The 25,076-nt window shown below is 38.7% G+C and overlaps 1 protein-coding gene across 1 annotated transcript in view; it reads right to left on the bottom strand.

Annotated features, from left to right (window-relative positions):
* Positions 1 to 25,076, bottom strand: part of CD109 (CD109 molecule) — a 79,443-nt gene that overhangs the window by 46,702 nt on the left and 7,665 nt on the right. Inside the window, exons 3-11 of the mRNA XM_038132114.1 lie at positions 17,680 to 17,708; positions 13,919 to 14,149; positions 13,650 to 13,775; positions 7,288 to 7,327; positions 6,724 to 6,808; positions 4,311 to 4,407; positions 3,146 to 3,281; positions 2,176 to 2,285; positions 177 to 416 (exon numbers count right to left, since the gene is read on the bottom strand). Coding sequence (XP_037988042.1) covers positions 177 to 416; positions 2,176 to 2,285; positions 3,146 to 3,281; positions 4,311 to 4,407; positions 6,724 to 6,808; positions 7,288 to 7,327; positions 13,650 to 13,775; positions 13,919 to 14,149; positions 17,680 to 17,708 — 1,094 coding nt within the window. The remainder of the gene's footprint in view (positions 1 to 176; positions 417 to 2,175; positions 2,286 to 3,145; positions 3,282 to 4,310; positions 4,408 to 6,723; positions 6,809 to 7,287; positions 7,328 to 13,649; positions 13,776 to 13,918; positions 14,150 to 17,679; positions 17,709 to 25,076) is intronic.

The raw sequence follows: 25,076 nt of genomic DNA, 5'->3' as shown, positions 1-25,076 counted from the left end.
TTATTAAATCCCCATTTGACGGGATCTCTCACTTTCTTTCCAGCTGTAACATGAAGTAACAAAAGTAACAATAGGTGACATGTCAGCTGCTGCAGATAGCAGGACAGCATATCACTGATCCCAAACCAGGCAATTTAGTGTGTCAACACTCCAAAGCAACATGCGCAAAGCAGTACCTGAACTCTCAGAGTTTTGGTATCAGACAGGATTGGAAACTCAACATCAATTACTCCATTTTCTGGAACTGTGTAGTTCAGGATATGAACTGTCAGATTTCTCTCCTCTGTTGCCTCATTTTCCAAGTGAGAAAGTGAAGAGTGATGGAAAAGCAGGTCTAACTCTTGTGCAGTGACTGTTACAAGATTCTGCCTCTCTTCAGCTGTCAGCTGGTTGCTATCAGAACGAGACACCTTTAGCTAAACAAAAAGGAAGAAAACACTTATCAAACCCATCAAACAGGGTAAAGCTAAAATGCACAACACATAGCATGTAACAGTATATTTACACTCACATCACATAAAAAAAATAATTTATCCTCAGATTTCTCACACATTAATAGCTTTATTTCTGTTCTCTGTAAGCACAGCAAGTAGGCAAGTCAGGCAAGAACAAAATTATTCATAACTCCAGGGAATAAAAAAGAGTAAAAGAAAAGCAGATAGAACTGAAAGGAGACATTTTGCATTTCAGCTCTCCCAATTACTCTTCTAGTTGAAAATGTTTGTGTCTCAAGTAAATTATACATATCCTACCTACAGTCTGAATACTTAATTTTATCACTTGCATTTCACCACCACAAGAGAGGGCAACCTAACATTTACATAATGTGGGAAAATAAGTCAGATGAGCAGAGATGGTGCTGAGTCAGACGTTTTTATGAATTCATGAAATGAGCTGAAGACTGAAACCAGGCCCAAAATTGACCGTGTGCAACTTCTTCACTCCATCATACATCAATCAGCACTACAACTTCAAACCTTCATGCCCACATTCAAGCAGATTTTCATCCAGTAAAATCATTCTTATTCTGCATTATACATGACAAAAAAATCAACTTTTATATTTAAAAGCACTGAACTAATTTTTCCTTTTTCTTTTTCAGCCCATAGATGTCACTGCATTACCACTCCTCCTCAGAGACTATTTCCCTGTTCTCTCTTTGAACAGTATATGCTCTTCATGTAAGATCTCCACTTTTTAGTAACAGCAGCAGCTGTTCATTCACACTTCTTTGGCAGCACAACTGATACCTTCCTATCTGCCAGCTGCAAGAATTGCCAGATGCTTCAGCTATCTCTCACTCAGTTCATCTTTGGAAGAAGACTCAAAAACAGGTGGATTCAAACTGGGATGCTGGCAAAGAAAATGAAAAGCACAAAAACCAAAAGCCCAAATGATCAGGCTAGCATAAAGCTACTGGAAGAGTATATTCAGCCTAAATCACTGCTATTTAGGTCGCATTTCTATGCAGTAAAGGCTCAAGAATTGAAAAACTGACTCCCCTTTTCAAGCAAAATGCAGTGATACAATATGCAACCTCTGCAAAATGTACAAATACTGAATGCAGATGAGGGACAGAATGAAGAACGTAAAGTATTTCTAGGAGTGGACTGCAGCTGGCATGAAAAAGACAGGACAGAAGGCAGAGACAACACTTTTGCTTGAAAGCAATGTGGTTTGATGAGTTTTAACCGAATTAGGTAAAAGCTCTTTAAATATACAAATTCACTATATAAAGTATATATTTGTGTGTGTGTACATGTATATATACATACATACATGTATATACTATATATATATAATATATATAGTTACTTAGTTAGATATACAAATACTATAAAGAGGTTTGAAAGTTAATAACTAATCTGTTGTTTCAAAGCCAAAAAGTTTGTCACAGTCAAAAAGCCAACTCAGGAAGTTTTCTCTTCCATAAGAATGCTGATAAACTATACACAAATATATCCTGCCAAGACTACAGCATTCCCTGCCACTACCCTTTTCTAGAGCAAATGCCTCCATGTTGAGTATTTGCTGATACAAATTGTGAAAAAAGAGAGAATTTGAAAACCAATCTGTAAATTACACTTAAAATCCAAGGCAAAATTTGCTATCTAAGCATAAAAGGAGAAGTCCCATTTGTTTATCCACAGATGATAATAAAACAAAAGAACTTACAGTAGCTGTGAAGTTCAGAGAAGGCTTTATAACTCTAGTGTAGTCCAGAAATTCAATAAAATAGTCACTTTGCTTTGGAAATATGATGGTACTTGAATTTTGGGAGATTCCTGTTAAATAATTGTATGTGTTTAGACAACATTCATTTAACACATATATTACTTCAGCAGTGATACAATTTACTGCACATGACTTTGAAATAATTCTATCATATTTTTCACCATTTCCACTCCTATCATTCTTCATCCTTCTAGCTGAGCATCAATACAAAGGTGGTATATACACTGGTACTGTCTGCCACAATGCAATATAAGATATACCACACAGGGCTCCATTCACACAGACTATGACAGAACGACACAAGGAATAAGCTTATTAAATCCCAAATCAGCCAGCTTCACCTTGCTGGGGTTTCCACAGAAAGTCTGTAAATGAAACCTAGTTTCTGGGACAGGCATACATTTTGTACACATGATTTTTTTTTCTGATGTGCAAGGTGCAGTGGAACATGAACTCACAAAAAACCCTCAATTTGCAAATCAGTCCACCTGGAAGAGGCTAGACTGTGGACAAGCTAGGACCAGGGAACTCTTTCTACTAATGTGGCTTACAAATACACAACATCAGGTAACTTTATGATTAAAGTCAAGTTTGTAAAATTCAGGCTAATGCTAGCAATTCTTTATGCCTGCTCTTCTCATCAAAAATGATCAGTCATTGACTTTAAGCTCCTATCAGAATGTGTTTCTGGGTTATTTAATAAATCATCTAGCACAGAACTCTATTCAACTGAGTTAACAGCTGGTTAAGCTATTAAACTTCTAAGCAAGCAACAATCACATAATATATTTGAATGTTTGTGCTGGATGGTTTGTGCTGACATCATGCATGATACCTTTAGCTCCAACCTCTTCCACAGAGCATTAAGGCACTCCAGATTTCTGTCAGAAGAGCTCCCACAGCCACATACCTGTGAGTGACTCAGTCACCACCGCGATCATTTCTATCGGCTCTGTGTAATCACTGTCACCTTGGTGCCACGACTGCTCAGCATTCAAGTTCTGCAACATCAGCTTGTTACAGGTTACATTCACAGATCCGTTTATCTGCAATGCAGGAAAAAAATAACTGTTGAGCCAGAAAAGCCAAGCACACCTTTCTGTCTACTGTAGCCTATTTCTGGTTAAGTCCTCTAGCTCTCTCCACATACAAGTTCTGGAGTGTGAACACCAGAAAATTATGAACACTGACTCTTTATTTTTTTGCTGTCAGCAACCATTTTTATTAAATCCAGTAGAAGTTCACTACTTTTTTAGAGGCAACAATCCTTTAGGGAAAAAGTTACTTTTTTTTTTCCTAATTTCTAGAATTATCCATTTCTACATGGCTAGCGCAGTGGTACCTAAGCTTTACAGGAAAATACAATGAACAAGTTCCTGCCTGAGGAGAGGGGTATACCCTATTCAGCATCTGAGCTCAGAGTTTCTGTAGACTAAGTGCTGCTGAAGGCACTGAAGTCAGACAGTGGCTGAAATGAGCAAAAAGAAAATTACAGTCACTTAATGTAGCAAAAATTTAACCTCTTTTTAACAGTCCACATCTTAAAAGTAAAATGTCTGATTTTGCAAAGAGAGCCCAATGAATCTATCACCTCTTTTAAGCCTTCAAATTGAAACTGTGTGTCTTTTTAAATTTCATGCTTCAGGTTACAATTAGTGTAGTAGCTCAAATGTAATTGCTGACAATTAGGCAAAATGCTTTGGTTTCTGCCATGCTAGAGCTCCACCCAGACAATTGGAGTGTTCTCCTCCAACCTCATGACACTGAGCTCAGTGTGCAGGGGCAGACACAGGGCCAGGGAGCATTCCTGAGCACAGGTCCTCCAGCACCTATGCAGCTTCTGGAAAATTTTTCAGCCTGGGTCAGTTGGTACACTCCAAAATAACCTCCAGGCACAAGTAAATGGAGCACAAGTGCCAAGTATCATTCCCAACAAGCCGTCTGAATGTAGAAGCTTTAGGCTGGAAATTAAAGAGAGTTTAACATTCTCCAGCTGAACTTGGCACTCAGGAATGATTCCAAGCATCATTTAACCCGCAACATAGACTTAAAGAAACTACTAAGAGATGACTCACCTCCATTGTTGTTGTTATATTTCTCTTGTTTGTCCAGTAAGAAACAGAAAGGCAAGTGACTGTTACAGTTCCCTTTACTGGCTTTCCATATGTGTACCTGAAACACATCAGGCAAAGTCAAACAATACACCACCCTCCAGGACTTGGGCTCCTGAAGAGTTCTCAAGGCAAAAGATCTTACTAAAATCTTATTCTCTGGCCTCAGACATGGGCAGAACACATTTCTACTTTGAAACGTGGAGTTTGCCATACTGACACCAGTTTAGCAACACTAAAGCTGGAAGCCTAAAACCTGGAGAAGATACACAGTGCTGCTCTTTCCACTACAAGCTCTACAAACCTATTAAAATTTTTATGGGCTGTATGATGTACAAAAGTTAACTGTACTAAGCTAAAAGGTGAAAGCAAGTGATTGAACAGAACACTGATGCAGCATCACAACTAATATGCAGTAGAGTTAAAATGGGATGTGGGAAGTGCAAGTATTTTGCTTACCAAATACTACCAACACAAAACGAGATATCTCCAGATATTTGGTAGTAATTATTACTACTTATTTAGTAATCACAAGAAATGCAAATCTCAAGAAATCATTGCAAAAATGTCCAGCTGTGGCAAATCTGAAAATTGTAACATGCTCCCTTCTTAGGATGACAATAGCAACCTGCAGCCACTAAGCAGCAATAAAATAAAATTTTGCATAAATGCTTCCAAGTCATACTTAAGAGAAGCCACAACATTATCAGATTGAGACAGAGAAGTGAAGGAGTGGAGGAATGACATGAGGATGGACAGGACACCCAAAATCATTCTAGTCCTCAGCAGTAATACATGCAGGTGTGGTAACTTTAAAGTACTTTAAATCACTATGCAGCCACTTAAGGCATATCAAAGCTGAAAAGCAGAAAGAAAGAAAAATCAAACAGCATAATTACAGGAACAACTCTAATAACACTCTCAGCCATTTAAACTCAGTCTAAGCAGACCTTATTATTAATTACAATAATAAGCTGCCATTAACTTTGAAATTATATTGTCATTGGGCAGCATCCCTGTACTTAACTTGATCTAGTAACACTCCAGAGAAGAAAATGGGCTTAATGACATCTACAAGTTGTATAAAGAGGCATTATGTCTCTAAAAAACAGTCATCAGGAATCAAGTCACTCTCTATAAATAATTATGATGTATCAGTAAAACTTTGTCACTGCCAGGATTCAACCTCAGATGCTTCACTGTGTGTGAAGCCACAGTGGTGATGTCTAAGTATGAATTTATTGTAGCAAACAAGTACACTTTCAAACACCTTATGAGTAGACCAAATGAAAGGGTAAAGTGTCCTGGGAAAGACCAAAACAGCTTAAGAAATCAAATATTAGCTGGCATATGAATCCCAAAAGCAAAGTAAACGGGGGGGGAAAAGCAAGGAAAAGTTTTTAAATTGCCCCTTAGGAGATTGCCAGAATCATAGAATGGTTTGAGATGGAAGGGATCTTAAGGGTCATATAGTTCTAACCCCCTTGCCATGTACAGGGATGCCACCCACTAGATCAGGCTGCTCAGGGCCCCATCCAACCTGGCATTGATAGTTTATAATAGCAGGTTGCATGCACTCTACAGAAAGAAGTGTTTTCTCAAAGTCCAAACATTTAATTTAAATAGCCTGCTAAACAATGATTTCTGCATTTCATTTGTAAACTAAGTGCTTCTTCAGAAGGTATGTATTTTAAGGCATTAGATAACCCACAAAAGACCCTTTATTTTGGTCTTCTTGGATGGATCTATCAGGTAGCTCTATCTGGCTCCCATCTTCAAAAATAAAATTAGTTTCTGAGATTAATACGTAGTAATTTTTTGTCTAGATATTTGCTCAATTGAAAAATAAAATATTATTTACACAGGAGTCTACACCGAAGCCTCTTCTGAATTCCTCAAGGGCTTTTCATTCTTTACCTATTTACAGCTATAGGTATTTTGATATGAGAAACCTATGCTTGAAATCTGCAATGCTGATTTACTGGAACAAGGAGGATGTCCATAGAAGTTTGCCTAATAATATAAAGTCACTCTACCTACAGACCTTAACATGGTAAATTGGAGACTACCATAAAAGAAATATAAGAACAAGAAAAAGCATCAAAATACATATTACAAGCAAGAAACTTAAGAAATTTTCAAATAAGGTAGCTGAAAATGTATAGCTACAGTCTAGAACTATGTTTACCAGACCAAAAAAACTTACCAGAAGTCTGAAAATCTACTGAATCTAGTTACAACAAAATCCAGCAGGTCAAAACAGATACTAGCCAACTAATTTTGAATAGATGGGGCTTTATTAGCATTCTAATTTTTACTTAGAGAACCACAATAAGTTTAAGAGTGAGGGTGACAACAGTATCAGTGATTTACTTACTTTGCAGAGACAACACCAGTTACATCTTCATCTCTCAAAGAGTAGTATAAGGGTGTTGTTATCATGACATCAAATTTGGGTAAAACTAAAAAAAAATTACAAGAAGCATTAAATTCACAGAAGGAATACTTATTTTTTAAGTAACAAGGGTAGAACATGTACTTTGATAAAAGGCTACTAGTTCCTAAGTTTCCTAATTAAAGGTAAGATGTATTTTTAAACCAATTGCCAGACTACGACTTTTTGTTGAAAGGAGAAAAAAGCATCATAAAAACAGCCCGCATATAAGCTTCTGAAATACAGAACATTTAGCTTATTCAGCCTCTACAGAATCATCAGAAGACTTTAAAACCAGATACTATACAGATATTTTGGGATCATTAAAATTACAAAAGATAAACAGGGCAGCTGATAGGATTTGATTTTTGGTCAGTCTCAGAGAAGCCAAAGATTTGGAAATATAACTTTCTGTGAGTATTTAAAACGTTCATGCCAGACAAGGGAAGCCAGTATAAATTAATGGGGAATCACTACTGATTTTGGTCACTACTAAATAACACTTACCATATTCCATCACTTTAAATCTTTGATAATGAACTTGACCCTATTGAGAAAAATTCATATGAGAAAATACATACAATTGTGGTTAGATTAGTAAATTTAACATACCTTCATGGCCAAATCCCACCCATATTCAAGTTAAACTACAATTTCTGACATGGTGTGATTTTAAATCATGGCGCAATCACTATCAGCTCCTGTAGAAACCAGTGGTACACATTTACAGAACAGGACACGGAAGTTCATGTGAACCAGACTCCAAGTACCTATCATGAACAGCTTGTGCAGCTTCCAGTCTGCAGACATCTATCTACCTATGCCTGGTTTCTGTACTAAAAAAATTGAATACCTGAGCTAGCCAGCATAAAACTACCTAGCATAAGTAGAAACAGTCATCATGACAAAACATGACTGACATACCAGCACCATCTTTGCTAGCACATCTTAATTTAAGTTCTACAAACAAGAGGCTCCCACAGAGTCTATCTAGTGGACGAGACTACTTCTTAACCTTGTATAATCTTATGATTCTACATTTACTCAAAAGGTGGCTGCAGTTTTGTTCCAGTCTACAGCCATACTTACTTCAGCAGAGATACCCTTGTGTTGTATCTTCTTGTCTCAGCTATTTGTTACTTGAAATCAAAGAAAGAAATCAAGGAACTACATAATGTGCTCTTACTTGTGTTCTCTTCTATTTTCCTATTTTTCTAAAATTTTCACTTGTTTCCTCCAGGAGGGAAAAGAAGAATGAATATGGATAACCAATTGTCAGATGGGATCAAGATGCATCAGATAGAAACGACTGTTTGTAGCAAGAGAGGATAAACTGAGAACTCCTACAGTAAAAACCCTAGGATCAGGACCTAAAATGGAAACAACTATAAACTTTTGGTACCTGATCAACAACTTTGCAAGTTAAGCACTTCAGACCAAGCCCTTTACATATCTGTACTTACACATCTCCTAGCAAAATACTCCTATCAAAGTAAAAGTCAGATTGCTGACAATTTGATCATTAAGTCACTGATCACCAAAATAACTGCCATCTTTATATTCCTGGGTTTGAAAATATACATGCAGAATCAGCTATTTTCACAACATTTGTGCAACTCATAATATTTGCAAGATAAAATGCTACAGCACTGACATGCATAAATCAGTCCACAATCAGATTACTATCAGGTAGTCTTAGGAACACGTATCTTAGGGAAATGTCCTGCAGTGAATTCATCTCACATCCTGTTCTCTGTACAGCTTTTACTTCCAATACTAACTACATATGTGACCCTTGCCATAAAGCAAACCCTGAACAAAATGTTACCCCAGACAGCACAGTTAAAAAGCATCTCCCTTGAATATGAAATATTGTTTCTCATCATCTTAGAAGTAAAAATAAAATTTTTAAAAGTACAATTAAAAACTAAGATAACTGTAAGTAGCAGAAGACAGATTACAGTGAGACTAGTATCCCTGGCTGCATCTTCTCTAAAATGACAAGCTTTGTCACAGAAATCAAGCCGTGCTTGATAGTTCAGGGAAAGGCAAAGACCCTACTTGGTCATTTTGATGATGTGAATACCAAGCCAGATTTTCCACTAGCACATCTTTTAGCCAAGCTGCTCTGAAATAGGACAAGTAACAGCACTTCAACCACTCAATCATTTTAGTTCATTCGGGCAAGGCTGTCTCTCCACTTCTACTGAAGTGGAAGTTGTTAAACCAGTTTCCAGGAGCAATAGCTTCTGAGACAAGCAATTAGTCAGTTAGTTATACATGCACAACCCAAGAGAGGTTTTTGGAGGTTTTCTTTAAGATAGGAAAACAACACCATGCCTATTCCACTTTTCCCAGAGCAGCTTCATTCTAGTGCAGGTTTTGTCTTCCATGCCTTCTCCGGCTTCTTAACTACACTCACCCTTCCAGACTAACAACATTTTGCTCTAAATCAGCATTTCTTAAACTGCAGAACACCTACTGCATTCTGTGCCAATCGCCCAGAGTAAGAAAATTGTGCCAAAAAGATATCCACAGAAGTGTTCTGGGATGATGAGGATGAGCCTTTCTGCAGGGAAGCCTTAGATGTTGTCTATCCCGACATCCAACAATCCCTAACAACTGCAGTCTAGAATCTGCTCAGCTGTGATGAACTCTCCTGTTTTAATTCATTTGGTCTGATCCAATGAAAGTGAGGTCATAGGAGCCATTCCCCACAGATTTATTTTTTTTCCTTTGGCAACTGAAAGTCCCTGAAATTAATCTGGTCTGGGTCAATTTTTTATTTGTTTCTGACATTGACACACATTGCTGTTAGAACACAGGGAAAGACTCTGGGTGTGGTCCAGGGCTTTGCCCTGGAAAAGCACAGTGCTGGCACCAGCTGCATTCCTGGGGCTACCTCATTGTCTCACAGGCCCTGTCAGAAGCACTCTTCCGCCTTGGCTGTGAAGCTAAATAAAACAGATTTTTGTCTAGACAGAAGTAACAGAAGCACCTCATGATCACTTCCATGCTTTGTTTTCACATGCAAGAAACAAACCCCAAAATTAAATTCTGTTCAAACTCAATAGCGCAGTCTCCAGAAATTAGTCAGAGTCCCACCAGTGTCACTACTATTTATTATTTATTGAATATCTGTGTACATTTGCAAACTACTGAATTACTCAGGCAATGCCAAAGGCTTTATGTACAGTCTCATTTTGAAGAAGTGTGACACATTTTTTAAGCAATTATATGTACTACATCAAACTTACCACATCAAATGTGAAATCCACAACTGATCTAGCATAAAACATGACAGAATTTGCTGTGAACACACTGCAACGTATATTAAACCTCAAAAGCTAAAAAATTCAACACTTTTCAACATGTAAAGTGAATGTAATCATTCCCAGTTGATTCTGAAAGTTTGCTTTATAGCTGAAGCTTTAAAAAAATGTAATTCTCTTGAAAATATTTTGGAAATTTGGCACCTGAAACATTACTACTCTTCAACATTTGATCATAAATTTATACATAACAACTTCCATTAATTAGATTACAAAATGCTGTTTAACTAGAAACAAGTCCTGGTTAGAGGTGCATGCTACAAAAACTCAGCAACTAGAAGTCTTTCAGCAACAGGAAATATAAGATATCCAACTAAAATACAAGGTAGAGACTTGGAAAGCAGACCGTAATTACTCTGTCTTGAGTTTTCCTGGAACAGCTGTACTAACACCTGAACTTTTATTAAAAATACTACAGGATGTTTAACAGCAGCAAGCAGCCAAAACCTGATTTAAAAAAGGATTCAGAGGAAGCACTTCCAAAAATCAAGACTCAGTACAGTTGGAAACTGATCTGTAATCACGAGAAGGGAAATGTTATTTAATCACTTAACAATTCTTTAAGACAAGAGGGAAACTGAGAAAGAAAGGCTGGCTATTTAACTAGAAATCCCAGGTCATGGCATCAGGATAGCTAAGTCATACATAGATCAGTCTGGGTTTGCCATATAAAGATGTTCCTGAAGCCTCAACAGATCCATAAGCTGGCTGGATGCCATGCAGAGCCAGAGCTGGCAGTGCTAGTTAAGGAGAGGAAGACATATCTATTAAAAATCCTAGTCATATACTATACTAAGCCTTCCTTGTCAGTAAATCTAAGTTCTCAGTGACCTACCTCTCTTACCAGGAAGAGATTGGTGAATCTATGCAACTTTATACAACACAACAAAACCGACACCTCCCTTGAACAGCAGAATTGCTGCAGAAGAGAGAGGAATATCCAACTAATAGCTAGGAATGTCCACTAGGAGTAATCCAGTCACTCAGCAGCTTTCATTGAACACCCTCCAAATCTGCACTATACCACTGAGACCCCTACACAACTCAATGTTCAAACTGAATCCCATCCTACATGATCTTGTATTTCATGGCATAAACTCCCTTGCAACCAAGAGAATAAAGTAGTTTCCCATTAGGAAAGTTCTCTTCCTTTATTCTGCAAGGTGTCTTGCAGGTTTCAATAATCTGATGATTAACACACTTTCAGAAAAATAAATCTGTGAGACAACACACTTAGGCAGACCTAATCTAATAGTGTGAATACTGCAATAGTCACTTAATGTATCTTGCATATGACACCCTGATCCAATGACGATGCTGTGTAGGCACATGCTGTAGAAATAATGCAAATTGCTTTGTCATTATTTTCAATATGGAATTTGAAAATTAAAGCGGAGCAAGTGTAAACAAAAAAGGGCCTGAAAGTAAACATAAGTATTTCTGTGTGGGACTTGGGGTTGCTGTTCTCTTCCCAAAGGATAAGGACTGTAAGAATAGCCATTTTTTTCTGGACACCAAGGTCTAAAACCTTTTTTTTTCCCTTAATATACACTTCTTTTCCTCCCCTATCTTAATTTTCAATTCAAAGAGTTTAAATGTCAAAAGGAGTCATTTAGCCTGATCTCCTTTTAACACAAGTTTGGCACCTTTGTATTCAGCTACTCCAGCAATCTGTGTTGTTAGAATGCATTTGCCAAAAAGGCAACCATTAAATAATAGAGAACACCATAACTGCGAGAGCTGTGCTCTGCAGTTCAGTTATGATATTTCAGTCATTGTGAAATCACTCTTTACCTCCTCTACCTGATGCCCTTTAGCTATATGTTGAAATAGAGAGGAACAAAACATTCTCTATTTACTTTCTCCTTGTTACTCATGACTTGAGAGACATTCTCACTCTGACATATATTTTCCAAGATCATTAACCTTCTCTAGCATGGCTAAAATTTAGAATACCATCAACCACACTCTACTAAGGTTTCACTTCACTTGTCTCACAGCCCACTGTTTCATTAGCCCAGATGAATTTACAAGGCGTTTTTCTTTCAACTTTACAATTTTTTTTTTCTTTTTGGTTTTATTTCAGGAGGGAGTGGCACTCATTCAGATCCTGAAAACAGCTGCCACAATTCCTTCATCAATTATCTCCTAATTTCAGCATCTGTCAAGCCTTTGCAGAAAGCCCAAGTGACATTTCATACGTTTTTGCTTGGCATGTGAGCTGCTGAAGGAGCCCACCACTGCCACCAGCCTTTGTCTCCATGTCTGAGCCACACTTCCCCAACTGCTGAAAAGCACCTACGATAGCTGTGAGTGGGGATGGCTGGATCAGGGAAACTGGTCTGGTCTAGGCCAAGAAAAACACACAGAAGCTTTTCAGTTTGGGTCACTTCCCCACTGCACTTTAGATCTCAGCCCGGCTACAGCTGCTTCAGTGTGGCTGACAGGCCACTGAACAGCAGCCAGGGGATGGGAAGAAGTGGCAGAGCACAGGGAGGAGCACAGGAACGACTTCGTACATTTTTCCCATCACAGACAACAGCAACAACTCCACACCCACATTACAAAGTGTTTGAAAAATCCAGTCCTGACACACACTTGAGCACCACCCTCACATGCCTAAGCCCATAGAAATCTATCAAACATATAACTGGTACTGGTAAATGTTACTCCCATGTAATACATGATCATGTGAGTTTTTCTCCTTTCTACCCATCATCTCCCTCATTATGTAACACATTAAGCAGTCCTGTTTATACTTGCTAAATGTCTCTGAACAGCCACTGCAAGCCAAATAGGAAATGCAGTTCCCAAATTATAGGTATTAAAAAGCAGGCTGAATAACCCTGACACACAGAGTTTTCAACAGCTAAACCTCCAGCTATTTTTGAAACATGTTCCATGGTGTATGAGGAGTGTAACAGCTTGAAGGACTAGCCTGAGAGAGCTACTACCAATAGCAATATGCAACAGAGACTCTTCCAGTTTTGTTTTGCAATAGTCCTGTATTACTAGTCATCCTTTCTATTTTACAGAGTTATTTTTTCCTCAGTAACTCATCAGTCACTGTGAGTTTTTGAAACACGCCTAAAAGTAGGCAAAGATCTGTAAATAGTCTTGGTTCCTCAACCCTTTAGACACCGACTGGCTGCACAGCATGGTACAACAAATTTCTGTGTATTTGCTTGCAAAATAAAAGTAGGGGCATTTCACTTAAAAAGGAAAAACTCTACTCCATGAGATCTTTTTATATTAATATTACAATGCCTTACCTTTTTAATACCATTTCTATCCTGGAATCAAAACACAGACCTTAAGACAAAGTATGTATGCGGTTTTTGTATCCTTCCCCACAAAATCATGTTGAGGTTTGCATATTATCTTTGCATAGTATCTTGCCCAATATTTGACACAAGGGAAGGATTTGCTCATCTCGTGATCCATGTTTAAAACTGGTTTCAGCAACATAAGCACAATTTGATACACATCTAGCAGAAGAAAGAAATCTCTCTGTGATTTGGCAGTGTTAATACTCACGTTCACTTCCACCTCTATGGACCAGTCTCCTAGTGGAGGGTTCATTGATAACTGAAATTTTTTGGAAACTACACCCAAATCACCCTCCTCCATCAACCACTGCTGAATCAATTTCTTCCGAGGATCCTAGGAGAAAAGTCAAGCTGCATGTTAAACATGAGTGGCCTTGCTAGCAAGGTTTAGGCAGCAATACATATGATCTATGTTTGTCACAAATTTAGAGCATGTGACACAATCTAACATCTAACTGTGCTCCTGTGGATACTTACTCGGATATATATATTCAGATACACTTTGTAAGGTTTGAGATCAGGATAGACAGTCACAATCCGGAAGAGCACATCCTGTCCTGGTTTATACATGGATTTATCAGTCTGGATGAACACAGAGGTGCTCTTTGGCATGTACGTCAGGCTGGTACGGTTAGAGAAGATGTGCCGGCCCTCAGCACGGCCCTCCACCAGTAATTCATAATTCTCAGAAGCACTGTTCAGAGGCAGCTTAAAAAGAAATAGTGACACTCTGTTAGGTATCCAAAATATTCTTGAAGACACTATTATTTAAAAAACATTTTACATAAAGGACTAATATATACCTGAACATGTCAATTTATGTAAATTTTCAAAGAGAGAAAGGGGATTTTATTCATTTCTTTAATGTATTGTTTCAACAATTACCAAAAAATGTCTTATCAGAAGCACAACAACACATTTCCATCTAATTTTAAGTAGTAATCAGGTTTTCAAGAATATAAATATCTATGCATTCATATGCAATTCACAGGCATACACATGCACAGTTGTGCTCTCTTTTTTAAGTTATTTAGAAATTTCTTTGGTTTTATATAATGGACTAATATTTTTCTTCATCACTTTTTGCTACGAAATTTTCCAAACATAAAATATCTGAAGAAGGTACATGTAAGCAAGTTGAGCAGGACAGTAGGAGAACTTTGCACTTGTTTTTTTTTTTACAGTCTTTAGCTTTATGTCCTATGGGGTAGCAAAATCAAATACGGAATTTTTCATAAGGTGAGGTACTGTTTTTCAATAACAACCTCACTGATTTTGTCTCATTTCACTTTCATAATTAATAATTACAGCACGTACTGTGACTCATTTAGAAAGTAAATAATTATTCTTCCAAAAATATTAAGAAATAAAGGAACATAAATTTTATATGGTTAACTTTTTTTGGATAGACATTGAAGGCTCCTTCAGTGCTGGCAAAAGAGACAGATATCACTGGCAAGGAAATTTAGACCACATAAGGTCAGAGTAATCCCGCACAGATTTCTTCTCTCTCTCTCTCTCTCTCTCTCCCCGTCTTTCCAGAGCACAGAGGAAATCTAGAGCTCATAATTCAGATGCATCACTTCACTTCCTAAAGTTAGCTGGGAGGAATCCCAGTCACAGGGGTTGAAAGGCTTAAAGCAGAGATGCTGCAGCACACCAGAATTTTACTTGAGCAGAGCCTTCACAGACAATCACTGACCCCAGGGACATCCCAGCCCAGATGCTGGCTTCTGTACCGCCAGAACGTCTCTTTGAAGAAGGGGAAGGGTTTTAACACAGCACACAGCTTATTCCAACAAGCAGCCCTGCTGAAAAGCTTAAGAGTCACATGCTTCTGTTTGGAGTTGAAACTGTAAATTTGGAATAAAACCTCTGAAGTCAAGACAACTAAAGACGGGCTTGCATTTTGCAGCATAACATATGGAACTGAAGCACTCCTCTTGCAGTGTAATGAAAATTACAGCTGTTAACTCAGCAGGCACAGCACTTCAAAAGTATCTTACCAAGTGCTATAAAGAAAGGCTGTACTGCTTTCAAAGCTCATTTTAACAGCACACACTGAGGCAACAGGGATTCACAAACATGGGAAAATGTTACTGGGTGACAAATGAGGTAGATGCAAATGTCTGTAGGGAATACATTTCCTTCCCTGTGCATTTACCTATAAAGAGGAATCAACTACAATTCCATCTCTCTCTATTAACTTTCTGTTTTTAAAACAAGCCAGGAAAAAAAAAAATCAAGGGGTAAAAATAAAAAAGGCTCTTTTTCACCTATAAGCAGGCTTATCATGACACAGAAGACATCCCCCCTTTAAAATCCGGATTTATAGAATTAAATTTTAGATGCAAAGTTCCACACTGAAAAGGATTTTGCATTTTCTCCAGCTGCAGGTTTTTGTACACACGTTGCCAAGAACATATGATTCACATATTTCAACACCCTCCAAGTTCCATGCCAAGTATTCTGCAATATCTTAAATAAGAGGAACAGCCTTAGCTACTGCATCTGTCAAATACTACCTTATTATTACCTCAAACATTCATTTATGAATATTCCTATTTCTTAAGGAAGCTGTAATCCCTAAAAATCATATAGGATTTGCTACAAGAAGTCCAGGACACATTATAATAATTCACAATCAAAATGAGGGAAAATAACCTTGTTTTGTTTCATCATTGCAGTGAATTGTACTCTTACAGCATTATTTTGCAGCAAGTATTGTCTTCAATTTCTTCTTTAAAAATGTAAATCTTCTATAAATGCCATTTAGAGACTCCATCTATTTTCCTGTATCCCTTTTCTAACACAAATAATGATAGATAGCACAGGTTTCTCCCTAGATTGTTATACTTGTTATATTTCAAAAGATCTTTCCTTCCCAAAAGATGGTGACATAACTGCCTTTCTTGATGTAAAGGCCAGAGACAATGAGGCTTGCATTGTCATGGCAGAGTATTAGGACAGCTGATGTGCAACATAATCCACCTTCTGTTTCACACATTTATGCTACCAGAAACTGCACTAATATACAACATTTCAACAATTGCTACAGTAACAGTGACTACCTCAGCCCCATCAAGTCCTTCTCTAAAGGGTTGCTTCTCAACCCAAATATGAGCAAGGCAGCTTTTAACACTATGCAGTAGGAACTTGCTGTGAAAATACTTTATCTTAGTCAAAACATCCCAAATGAATGGCATTACTATCCCCATTTTGGCAGTCCTTACACAAGAGAGAAAAAGGCCATCTCACGTACTTCTGACTACACCAACCACCATCGTGAGTACCTCAGACAAAGCAGCTACTGTTACCTCTGGAAAAGATGAGGCTGAATCCAGAAACTCATTACCCACCTTCTGCTACCAGCAAATTACACTTTGGACACAATCTAAGCCTACTGTGACTACACAAATGAATAGAAAATCTTGCAGTTAAAAAAATGAGTCAGTTTTCATCTCTTCAGATAGCAGCGAGAGAGGGAGGAAAATATCTTGCCTAGTTTTAGGTGCTTGAACATTTTAAGACCTGGCCAGATTATATTACGGAACTTATTAATTTTGTTATAAGAATTTTCTACATTTGCTAATGTATAGTTCATACAGATGCATTTCAGCCTAGTAATCTTCATAATGTTTAGCTGCTCATTGTCATTGATTATCCGTCTATCAAATACTTCCAAATTATTTAATCAGAGACACTTTATTTGAGATCAGAACTTAAACCCACCAGATTAAGGGATACCCAGACTTATGGATGACTTTGGTAAAACTTTCTTCCTGATATAAATACATAACTCTTTAGATTGGGTTTTCCAGAAGAATATCCAGGATCATAAATTCAGGATTCACACACAACACACAATTCAAGATACATTTTTGGGTTTTTAATGTATTTTCACTGAATATGCATTTCCAAGCCCTTACAAAGATTGTATATAAATATATTTTATTTTGGTATTTCTCAACTGTTGCTTTACACTATTTTTTTTCAGCTGCAATTACCCTTCATGGTATGTCTAAAATACAGATGTAGCTCCTGAGTCCTGTAATTACTCCAAACAAACTGCAGAGCATTTATTCTGAAAAACCTTTGATTTATTGGTCAGGAAATACACTCATCTGATACTGTGAAAACAAATGGGATCACATGCAAAATACATCGTCAATACCAACGGGTGGTTAAGTTACAGGCAGTCAACATTTTCTGAGGAAGGGAAGGAAAAAAATACTTACTGCTGGAAGAACAAGAGTCCCAAAGGTACCTGAACAAAAAAGAAGAAATATCACAATGTCAGAAATCTGTGAGATTGACTACCACACACTTACCAAAACATCATCATTATAGCAGTGCTGCTCCCCTTCCATGGTTGATGGAAGATGTGAGATACCTTTTGCAGAGCTGCAAAAGTATGAACACCAACCTACAGCAACATTACTTATCTGTTTGGTGGGGGCTGTTGTCCACGTTCTCTGCTAGAACATTTTTCTTTACACCCACGGAGACTGAAACACTTTTATGATCTACAATCCATTCAACCCCCTATGCCACCTAAGTTATTATCTTCCACTGATTCTGCAGCCCAGATAAAGACTAAAATTTTTGAAACCACACACAGGATTTATCACTCTTAAGGAAAGGAGCGCCTGGAATTAACCTCATGGGATTATGTCACCAGGGGGAAAAGTAACTAACATATCAATATATTTGGGTTACTGTAACTTACTGCTTTATCTATTTCAAATAATGTGGCTTCAAGTATTTTTAGAATCAAAATAAATGTCCTGGTAAACTCCTGGATATAATTACATCATGAAGCCATTAGTGTCACAGCTCTTATCTTAATTAGATCATGAATTAGAGAACAGGACAGAACAGAATAGAACATTCAAGCTGGAAGGGACCTGATGACTTCAGAGCTCACCAAAAGTTAAAGCATGTTATTAATGGCATCGTCCAAAATCCTCTTAAACACTGACAGGTTTCAGACATCAATCACATCTCTAGGAAACCTGTTCCAATGGTGGACCACCCTCCCAGTAAAGAAATGCTTCCTACTGTCCAGTCTGAAGCACCCCTGCTGCAGCTCTCAAGCATTCTCACACTTTGTGCCACGGGATAGCAGGCAGAAGAGATCCCATCTCTGTCTCCACTTGGCCTCCTCAGAAAGCTGTAGATAGCAATGGGAGCGCACCTCAACCAGACTAGAGGAACCAAAGTCTTTAGCTGCTCCTCACAGGACATGTCTTTGAGCCCTGTCGCCAGTTTTGTTGCCCTCCTCTAGATGCACTGAAGGACCTTCTAAAACTGGGGGGCCCAGAAGTGCACAGAGTACTCGAGGTGAGGCAGCACCAAGGGCTCAATGCAGCGGGACAGTCACCTCTCTTCATTGGCTGGTGATGCTGTGCTTGATGCACTCCTTAAGTATGTGGTTCCCCCTTTTGGCTGCCAAGGCACACTGCTGACTTGTATTTGCTTCTGCTGATTCTATTCAGTTAGATATTTTTGTATCTCCTAAAAAGCCACAGGTTTATACCTATCTTTTACTCAACTGTTTCATAGAGTAAGAAAAAAAAAAAATCTATTTATTTATTTATTTATGTCCTTCTTGATCCTGGACCTAAAGACATTGCTTCCAAGATAAAGCAATCACTTGACCTCTGAACTTCAAAAAATGTGAGTTTTAGAAGTCAATGAATTCTTTCTTTTGACAATGGCACACAGAAGGAATCTCAATGAACTGAATACAGGTTGCCCTGACCACTTCCAGAGCACTAAAGGAAAAATGCTATCCAGTATGTACCATCTATCCAAATTATCAACGGGGTTAAACCAAATGACTCACATCCCACAAATTAAGTCCATGGGTAGCACACTCCAGTATTTCATTCTGGTACTCAAAACCTCAACAGGCATGGGCAGTACTGGGCCTAAGGTACACAGTTCTTGCCACAATGTGTTTATATTGCTGTTAAACGTACATTTTTTTTCATATCATCTCTCTCTCTCCACTTGAGAAGCATCTCATGCAGTCATTAACTCTGAGCAATGCCATTGGCCTTTGAGGTTTTCCACACAGGAATGTCTGGCAAAATACTTTTTTCCGTAGCCAGTGGAGAGGACAAACTGCCCCAATTCACAGTGGCAGGGAGCCCTCACACTTGGCCAAGCTTGCTTGGCACACAGGACAGGCATTACAAAGTCCTACAGAGTACCTGACCCATAGGCGATGTAAACACCTCCAGATGCACTGATACATTTATTCCCAATATCTACCCAAACAAACCCATGCTCAAACAATTGCACTAAGAGATATAATTTTAGTTAAAGTAAACTTATGTCTTCCTTACTCAGGACAGAGTGAGTTACTGTGAAGTAGGAAGAATTTTTCTTAGGGCATTATATTTCACTGTAAAGGGAGGAAGATGCATGGTAAATAGAAACAGAGATGGTACAAAGCTACCTCCTGAAATTTCTCTCAGTTATACACTAAAACCTTAACCCTTCTCTCATTTCTTTCCATCTCTGAAATAAGGCTGTGCTAAAGCTGGAGTCTGTACAACCACAACCCACAACACCAGAGGGAAAAAAAAAATCTTTGTCACTGCTGATAATTGGTTATTAACAAGGAATAGAAACCATTTACTACATGTCTGAGTGGATATAACTGTTCTGCTATGCTAGCTTCAAGCTAATCCCCACAGCTAATTACAGCAATGGCTACAGGAGTGACTTCATTACACTGGGAGACACAAATTTGGTATTTGTACCAGAGCCCACACCATGGGGTTTCTCTTTCCATCTCTACTCTGCTGGTACCCAAACACACTGGTACCCACACACCACACAGGCAGAGTGACGAAAGGAACCACTGTGGTAGTCCTATGCAGCATCCATCAGCTTGCAAAGCAATCTTAGCAGGGCAGGCACTTCAAAGCTTTCTCATCAGGGCAGTGCCTGCTTGCCTCCACCTGTTTTGAGAACAAGTCGCATGCAAAAAACCAGAAATCTTATGGCAGGGTTTCTTTCCTGTTCCCAAGCCTGGGAGATCTAACATCAGGTCTGAGCTAGGTAAAAACGTAATGCAGATGGAGAAAGACTTGGGGAGGAGGGAGATTTATATCACAGTTGCATTTGTGCAACTCAGAAAGGATTTACCTTCTGAGGCAGTGCTAGGGAGCCACAGCCTCCCTGTAATAAAGCCCAGAGCACTGTCTAATTCCCAGCCAGTGAGAACCATAAAAGAGGCTCCAGGGCATGAGGTAATCTTCCAATTTATGTCACTACATAATTATTTTGCTAGAAATTGAGCAGCCTGGGCAGATCTGAAATTCTTTAGCATTGCAGTGGATTCTCCTGTCATGCAAGATTTTCCCATGTTCTCAGAGACTATCAAGCTGCAGTCAAATCCTTGGAGCTCTGCTCAACTATGCCTAGGGATGACTTTGGACATGATCAAGCAAGAGCTATAGGCAAAACATTTCCTTAATGCCAATACTGAACAGCAGAAATTCACAAATTTTTCTGTTCACTTGATGAATTAAAGTTATATTTAACCATACAGTAATTTCAGGTTTATAAGGAATTAACCATGGTCCATCAGCTAGCACATATCACTGCTCTGCTGCAAGTTCTCCTATCGTGTAGCTTACATTTACCTACATGCAGCACATAACACTCCCACAAGATCAGTCAAGTCTGGCATCTACTGTCCCCAGAAATGGCAACAGTCTTCTGTCTTCTTCAAAACATCTCTGCAAAGAAACCTTTCAGTTATGAAATGCAGGTAGCTAACACCAGGCAGAAGAAGTAGGTTTAGAAAGGAGCCCAGAACTGCTAAGCCACCAACACCAAGCCCTGCAAACCACAAAATGCTTCCTCCTGACTCATTCCATCTGCTCTCCACAGCAGCAGTCATCAGCACAACTGGAGTGGGACACAGCAGGGAACAACCAGGCAAGAGCCCTGCTACCACAAGAGATTAGTTAGGGAATACTTCCAGCTGAGAATCATGACTTTATTTTAGGGGGGAGACATAAAAAATTCAGTGGACTGTTACAGACTAATCTTGAAGAAAATTAAATTACAAGCTACCAAAAATCACAACAGAAGTCACATGAGCTCTCAAGATAAAAAATATCTCTCCTTGTCATTTGCAAAACCATTTCTTTCACAGAATTCTCGAGGCTTACACTGTATTCATTCAATAAGTACTGCACTGAGAAAACACATGGAAATACAGTGGAAACAAATGCCACACTGTCCTGCCCCTTTTCCTCAGAATCCCTGGCATTTAGGATTGTCCAGTAGAAGAGGAATCAAAGAAAGCGTGGGAGTGACATTAGCAGTATTTTAAAGTATTTTTCTACCCTGCCATTTTCTGTCAGTCTAATAGTATTGTTATCAATAAAGCAAATATAACAAATTATACGTAAACACATGCATGGTTTTTTCAGACTTATGGAGAACAGCACAAACAATGGCATCTTAAATCCTTCCCATTGCATGGGCCTGACCCAGACCCAGAAACTTATGCTACCCCTTCTTGAGATGACATCACTAGGACTAGTCATAAATGTTTCAGCTTCCTCCCCCAAAAAAGGACAGAGGTTCTAGAAAAATGGCTGTATGGCTTGGCACAGTGAACTAGAGCTTGTACCAATATATAAGTAAAGTAGCACTTCAGTCTCTTATTTACATAAACTCAGCACTGACTGTATATTCCAGCTCATGTGGCAGCTATTGCTACAAGCAGATTTTCTCACTTAAACTTTTCTACCTATGTCTTCAATCCTTCTTCGCAATGTGTGAAAACAGGAAAATAAAACTGGAATAATTTCAGATTTCTTTACTGAAATTATGCCACATCTTTGCTCTGACAGCTCTGTTCATAGATCCATGCACAAGAAATGTTTACAGAAAAACATTTTCTTTGCAGTGGCAAATGGAATTATTTTCTACGGCTGAATCAATTTCCAAAACTCCCATCATATAAATAAAAATTAGTGTTCTTAAATGTCCTTCCACATTTTTATTCCTGTCCAAAATATATACTATTTTTGTGTTTAAAGAAAGAAAGAAAAAAAAAATAATAATACCAAGTAATACCAAGGCCTAAGCTGTTCAGGAAGTAAAAACAACTTATTCTTCAAAGAAGACCTGCAAATCTGTTGAGCTCACAGTTTGCTTTAAATATGTTATACTCCTCATCTATCATGCTAAAGCTATCACCCAAATTAGCACTGATTATTTACACAAATAGCCCAAAATACAGAGCTTAAGCCATGGCTGTTTGGTTATGGCTCAGTTTGGCACAGATTACAGAAGGAGGGGCAATACAGCACTCAAGCACACAACACGGACTGCCAGGGGACGTCAGCATTTGGGCTGATATCCAAAGCCAAATGAGGCCAACAGGCCTGTAGCAAAGGGGCATAACTTGCTCCAAAATGCCTCCTAAACTCTGTCTGCCAGCACTACATACACTTCCCTCCACAGCCACTTCCTACCCTCCCTCCCTTTATCCTTTTCAGTTGTTTTTGCAAATCTGGAGGCTAAAAGCACTCAGAAATTATAAAAGGGGAGAGAGAGGCAAAGTAGCAGTGCTCCCTATGGAGAAAGATGTAAGGGGACAGGAGGAATAAGCTAAACTGGACCAAAGTTTATCACCTAAGGTTCTGGTCAAGAGACAGCAACACAGCCCTGGCGGACAGAAGAAATGCTGAATGCAGAGATGTTTTTGTGATTAAAGCTGTTTTACCAAACTTCGCAGTTACTAGCAAGTTCTAGCTTCACTCTGCAATGGGAAGTGTAGGAATATTTTCCTGACACCTAGATAAAAACCCTTCCTCACCTAAATACAAAAGTTTTTCCCTAATCTCCATGATCAGAAGAGTGGAAGAAACCCAACCATAGCACATCCAGAAACAAGCACTCTTGGCCAGGACACAACAGATGCAGATTTACCAGAAGGTATGAACAGAAGGTATGAACAGGCACTGTCCTTTCCTCTCCTCTGCCCCCTGACCACAGCACTCTCTGTGTCTTTCTACCTTACATGGCAAATGAGTTGTGGTATCCCCCTGCTTGTCCCTTCAACTGATTCAGCCATCCTTCCCTTGTCAGCACTGCCAGATCTATCCTTGAGGAACACCACTATCTCCCACCCTCTCACACCAACAGACACTGCTGATGGCTGGGTACCTCTTCCCTTGCCCTGCCACATCCATGATCCTTTCCCCAAGCAAATAGCATGTTTTCCTGCTGACTGAGCCTGTTGAGACTTAAGCGTAATTCAGATATTTAATTCTTCACTCAATCTTCTAAAGTCAACCAACCAGCTCCATGGATTATAATATTATTACCACTTCCAGCTGAGTAGTCAGAGACTAGCCAGTTCCAAGAACACAATACTTAGATAAACCAGAGAATGTTTCCTAAGACACTGCATGCTGGGTAGGAAAACAGAACGGCTTCATATTTTCAAAACTAAATAATCTTTTTTAATCAGAGACCTTCTGAGAGCTATCCAGGCACTATCACTGCTTAAACTCAAGTACAGCCTCTTTACAACTTTTTCCTGAGACAAACCTAAGAGCCTTCCATGGACTTCTTGTCATGAGCATGACATTACCACAGCCTGCCATACCATAACAACTCTACTGCCATGAATTATAAATTTACAGCTGTTAGGAAGGCAATTTTTGAATACTACACAGGAAACTTTTTTGACATCAGATCCAGTCTGTGAAACTATACAGACAATTTAGAATAATCTCAGACTTAAGCCTTTTACACAACTTAATGTGAAATACACATCATCCCGTCAGTGACTATGTACAAACATACAAACACACACATCTCCAAATGCTGCTTTCAAGGCACTATTGGCCACCATTACTATCCATTCTGATGACCATGCAATAAGCACAGACACAGCATAGGCAATTACAAGCAGCTGCAGTTTTTATTCCAAGTTAAAACAGGAAAATCACATTAGGACAAAATACAGCTAAGCCTGTACATGCCAGACATTTGGCAGTATTAACACCACCCTCATCACATCAACTGCTGTAACTGGAGCAAAATTTCAAAGTCAAGTCACTTCTCAAACTCATTCACTGCAAATAACGCATTCAGAATCTATTGAAATTTCTGCTTAAAGGGAGTAAAAGAAGAAGGTTTGTTCTCGTATTGGTTTTCTCCCATTTTCTGGAACACATTTAAAGTTTGTGATGACAAAGCCACATAATTTTTCTAAGGCAATAGAATTATTTGAATATATAAAAATAGTACCAGAGACTTCCTTCATCAGTAAATAAAGGCAATATAAATCCTGAATCATACAAAATAAGAACACAGACCTCACAGCTACATCTCCAGGAAGAAGTGGTCTGTCACTATAACCATATGCACATACTTATTTGGACTGTGGGGAATGTAGATGAACCAGCATTATCTCTTGACACTTGCTATTCAGTCTCTGCTGACAGGATCTCAACTCCCCCTTCCCAAGCAGGTAGTCATGGATAGCACAGCATGGAAACCAGCATGGAAACCAGCAACACTGCCAGTGCTGAGTCATGAGGGTCTCATGAAAAGAGAAGTCACCTCTGTGTGACTGGAAACTCAT

The sequence above is a fragment of the Motacilla alba genome, chromosome 3 (assembly GCF_015832195.1).
Source record: "Motacilla alba alba isolate MOTALB_02 chromosome 3, Motacilla_alba_V1.0_pri, whole genome shotgun sequence".
NCBI lineage: Eukaryota > Metazoa > Chordata > Aves > Passeriformes > Motacillidae > Motacilla > Motacilla alba.
The sequence above is the reverse complement of the archived record's forward strand: the minus strand, read 5'-3'. Positions and strand labels throughout refer to the sequence as shown.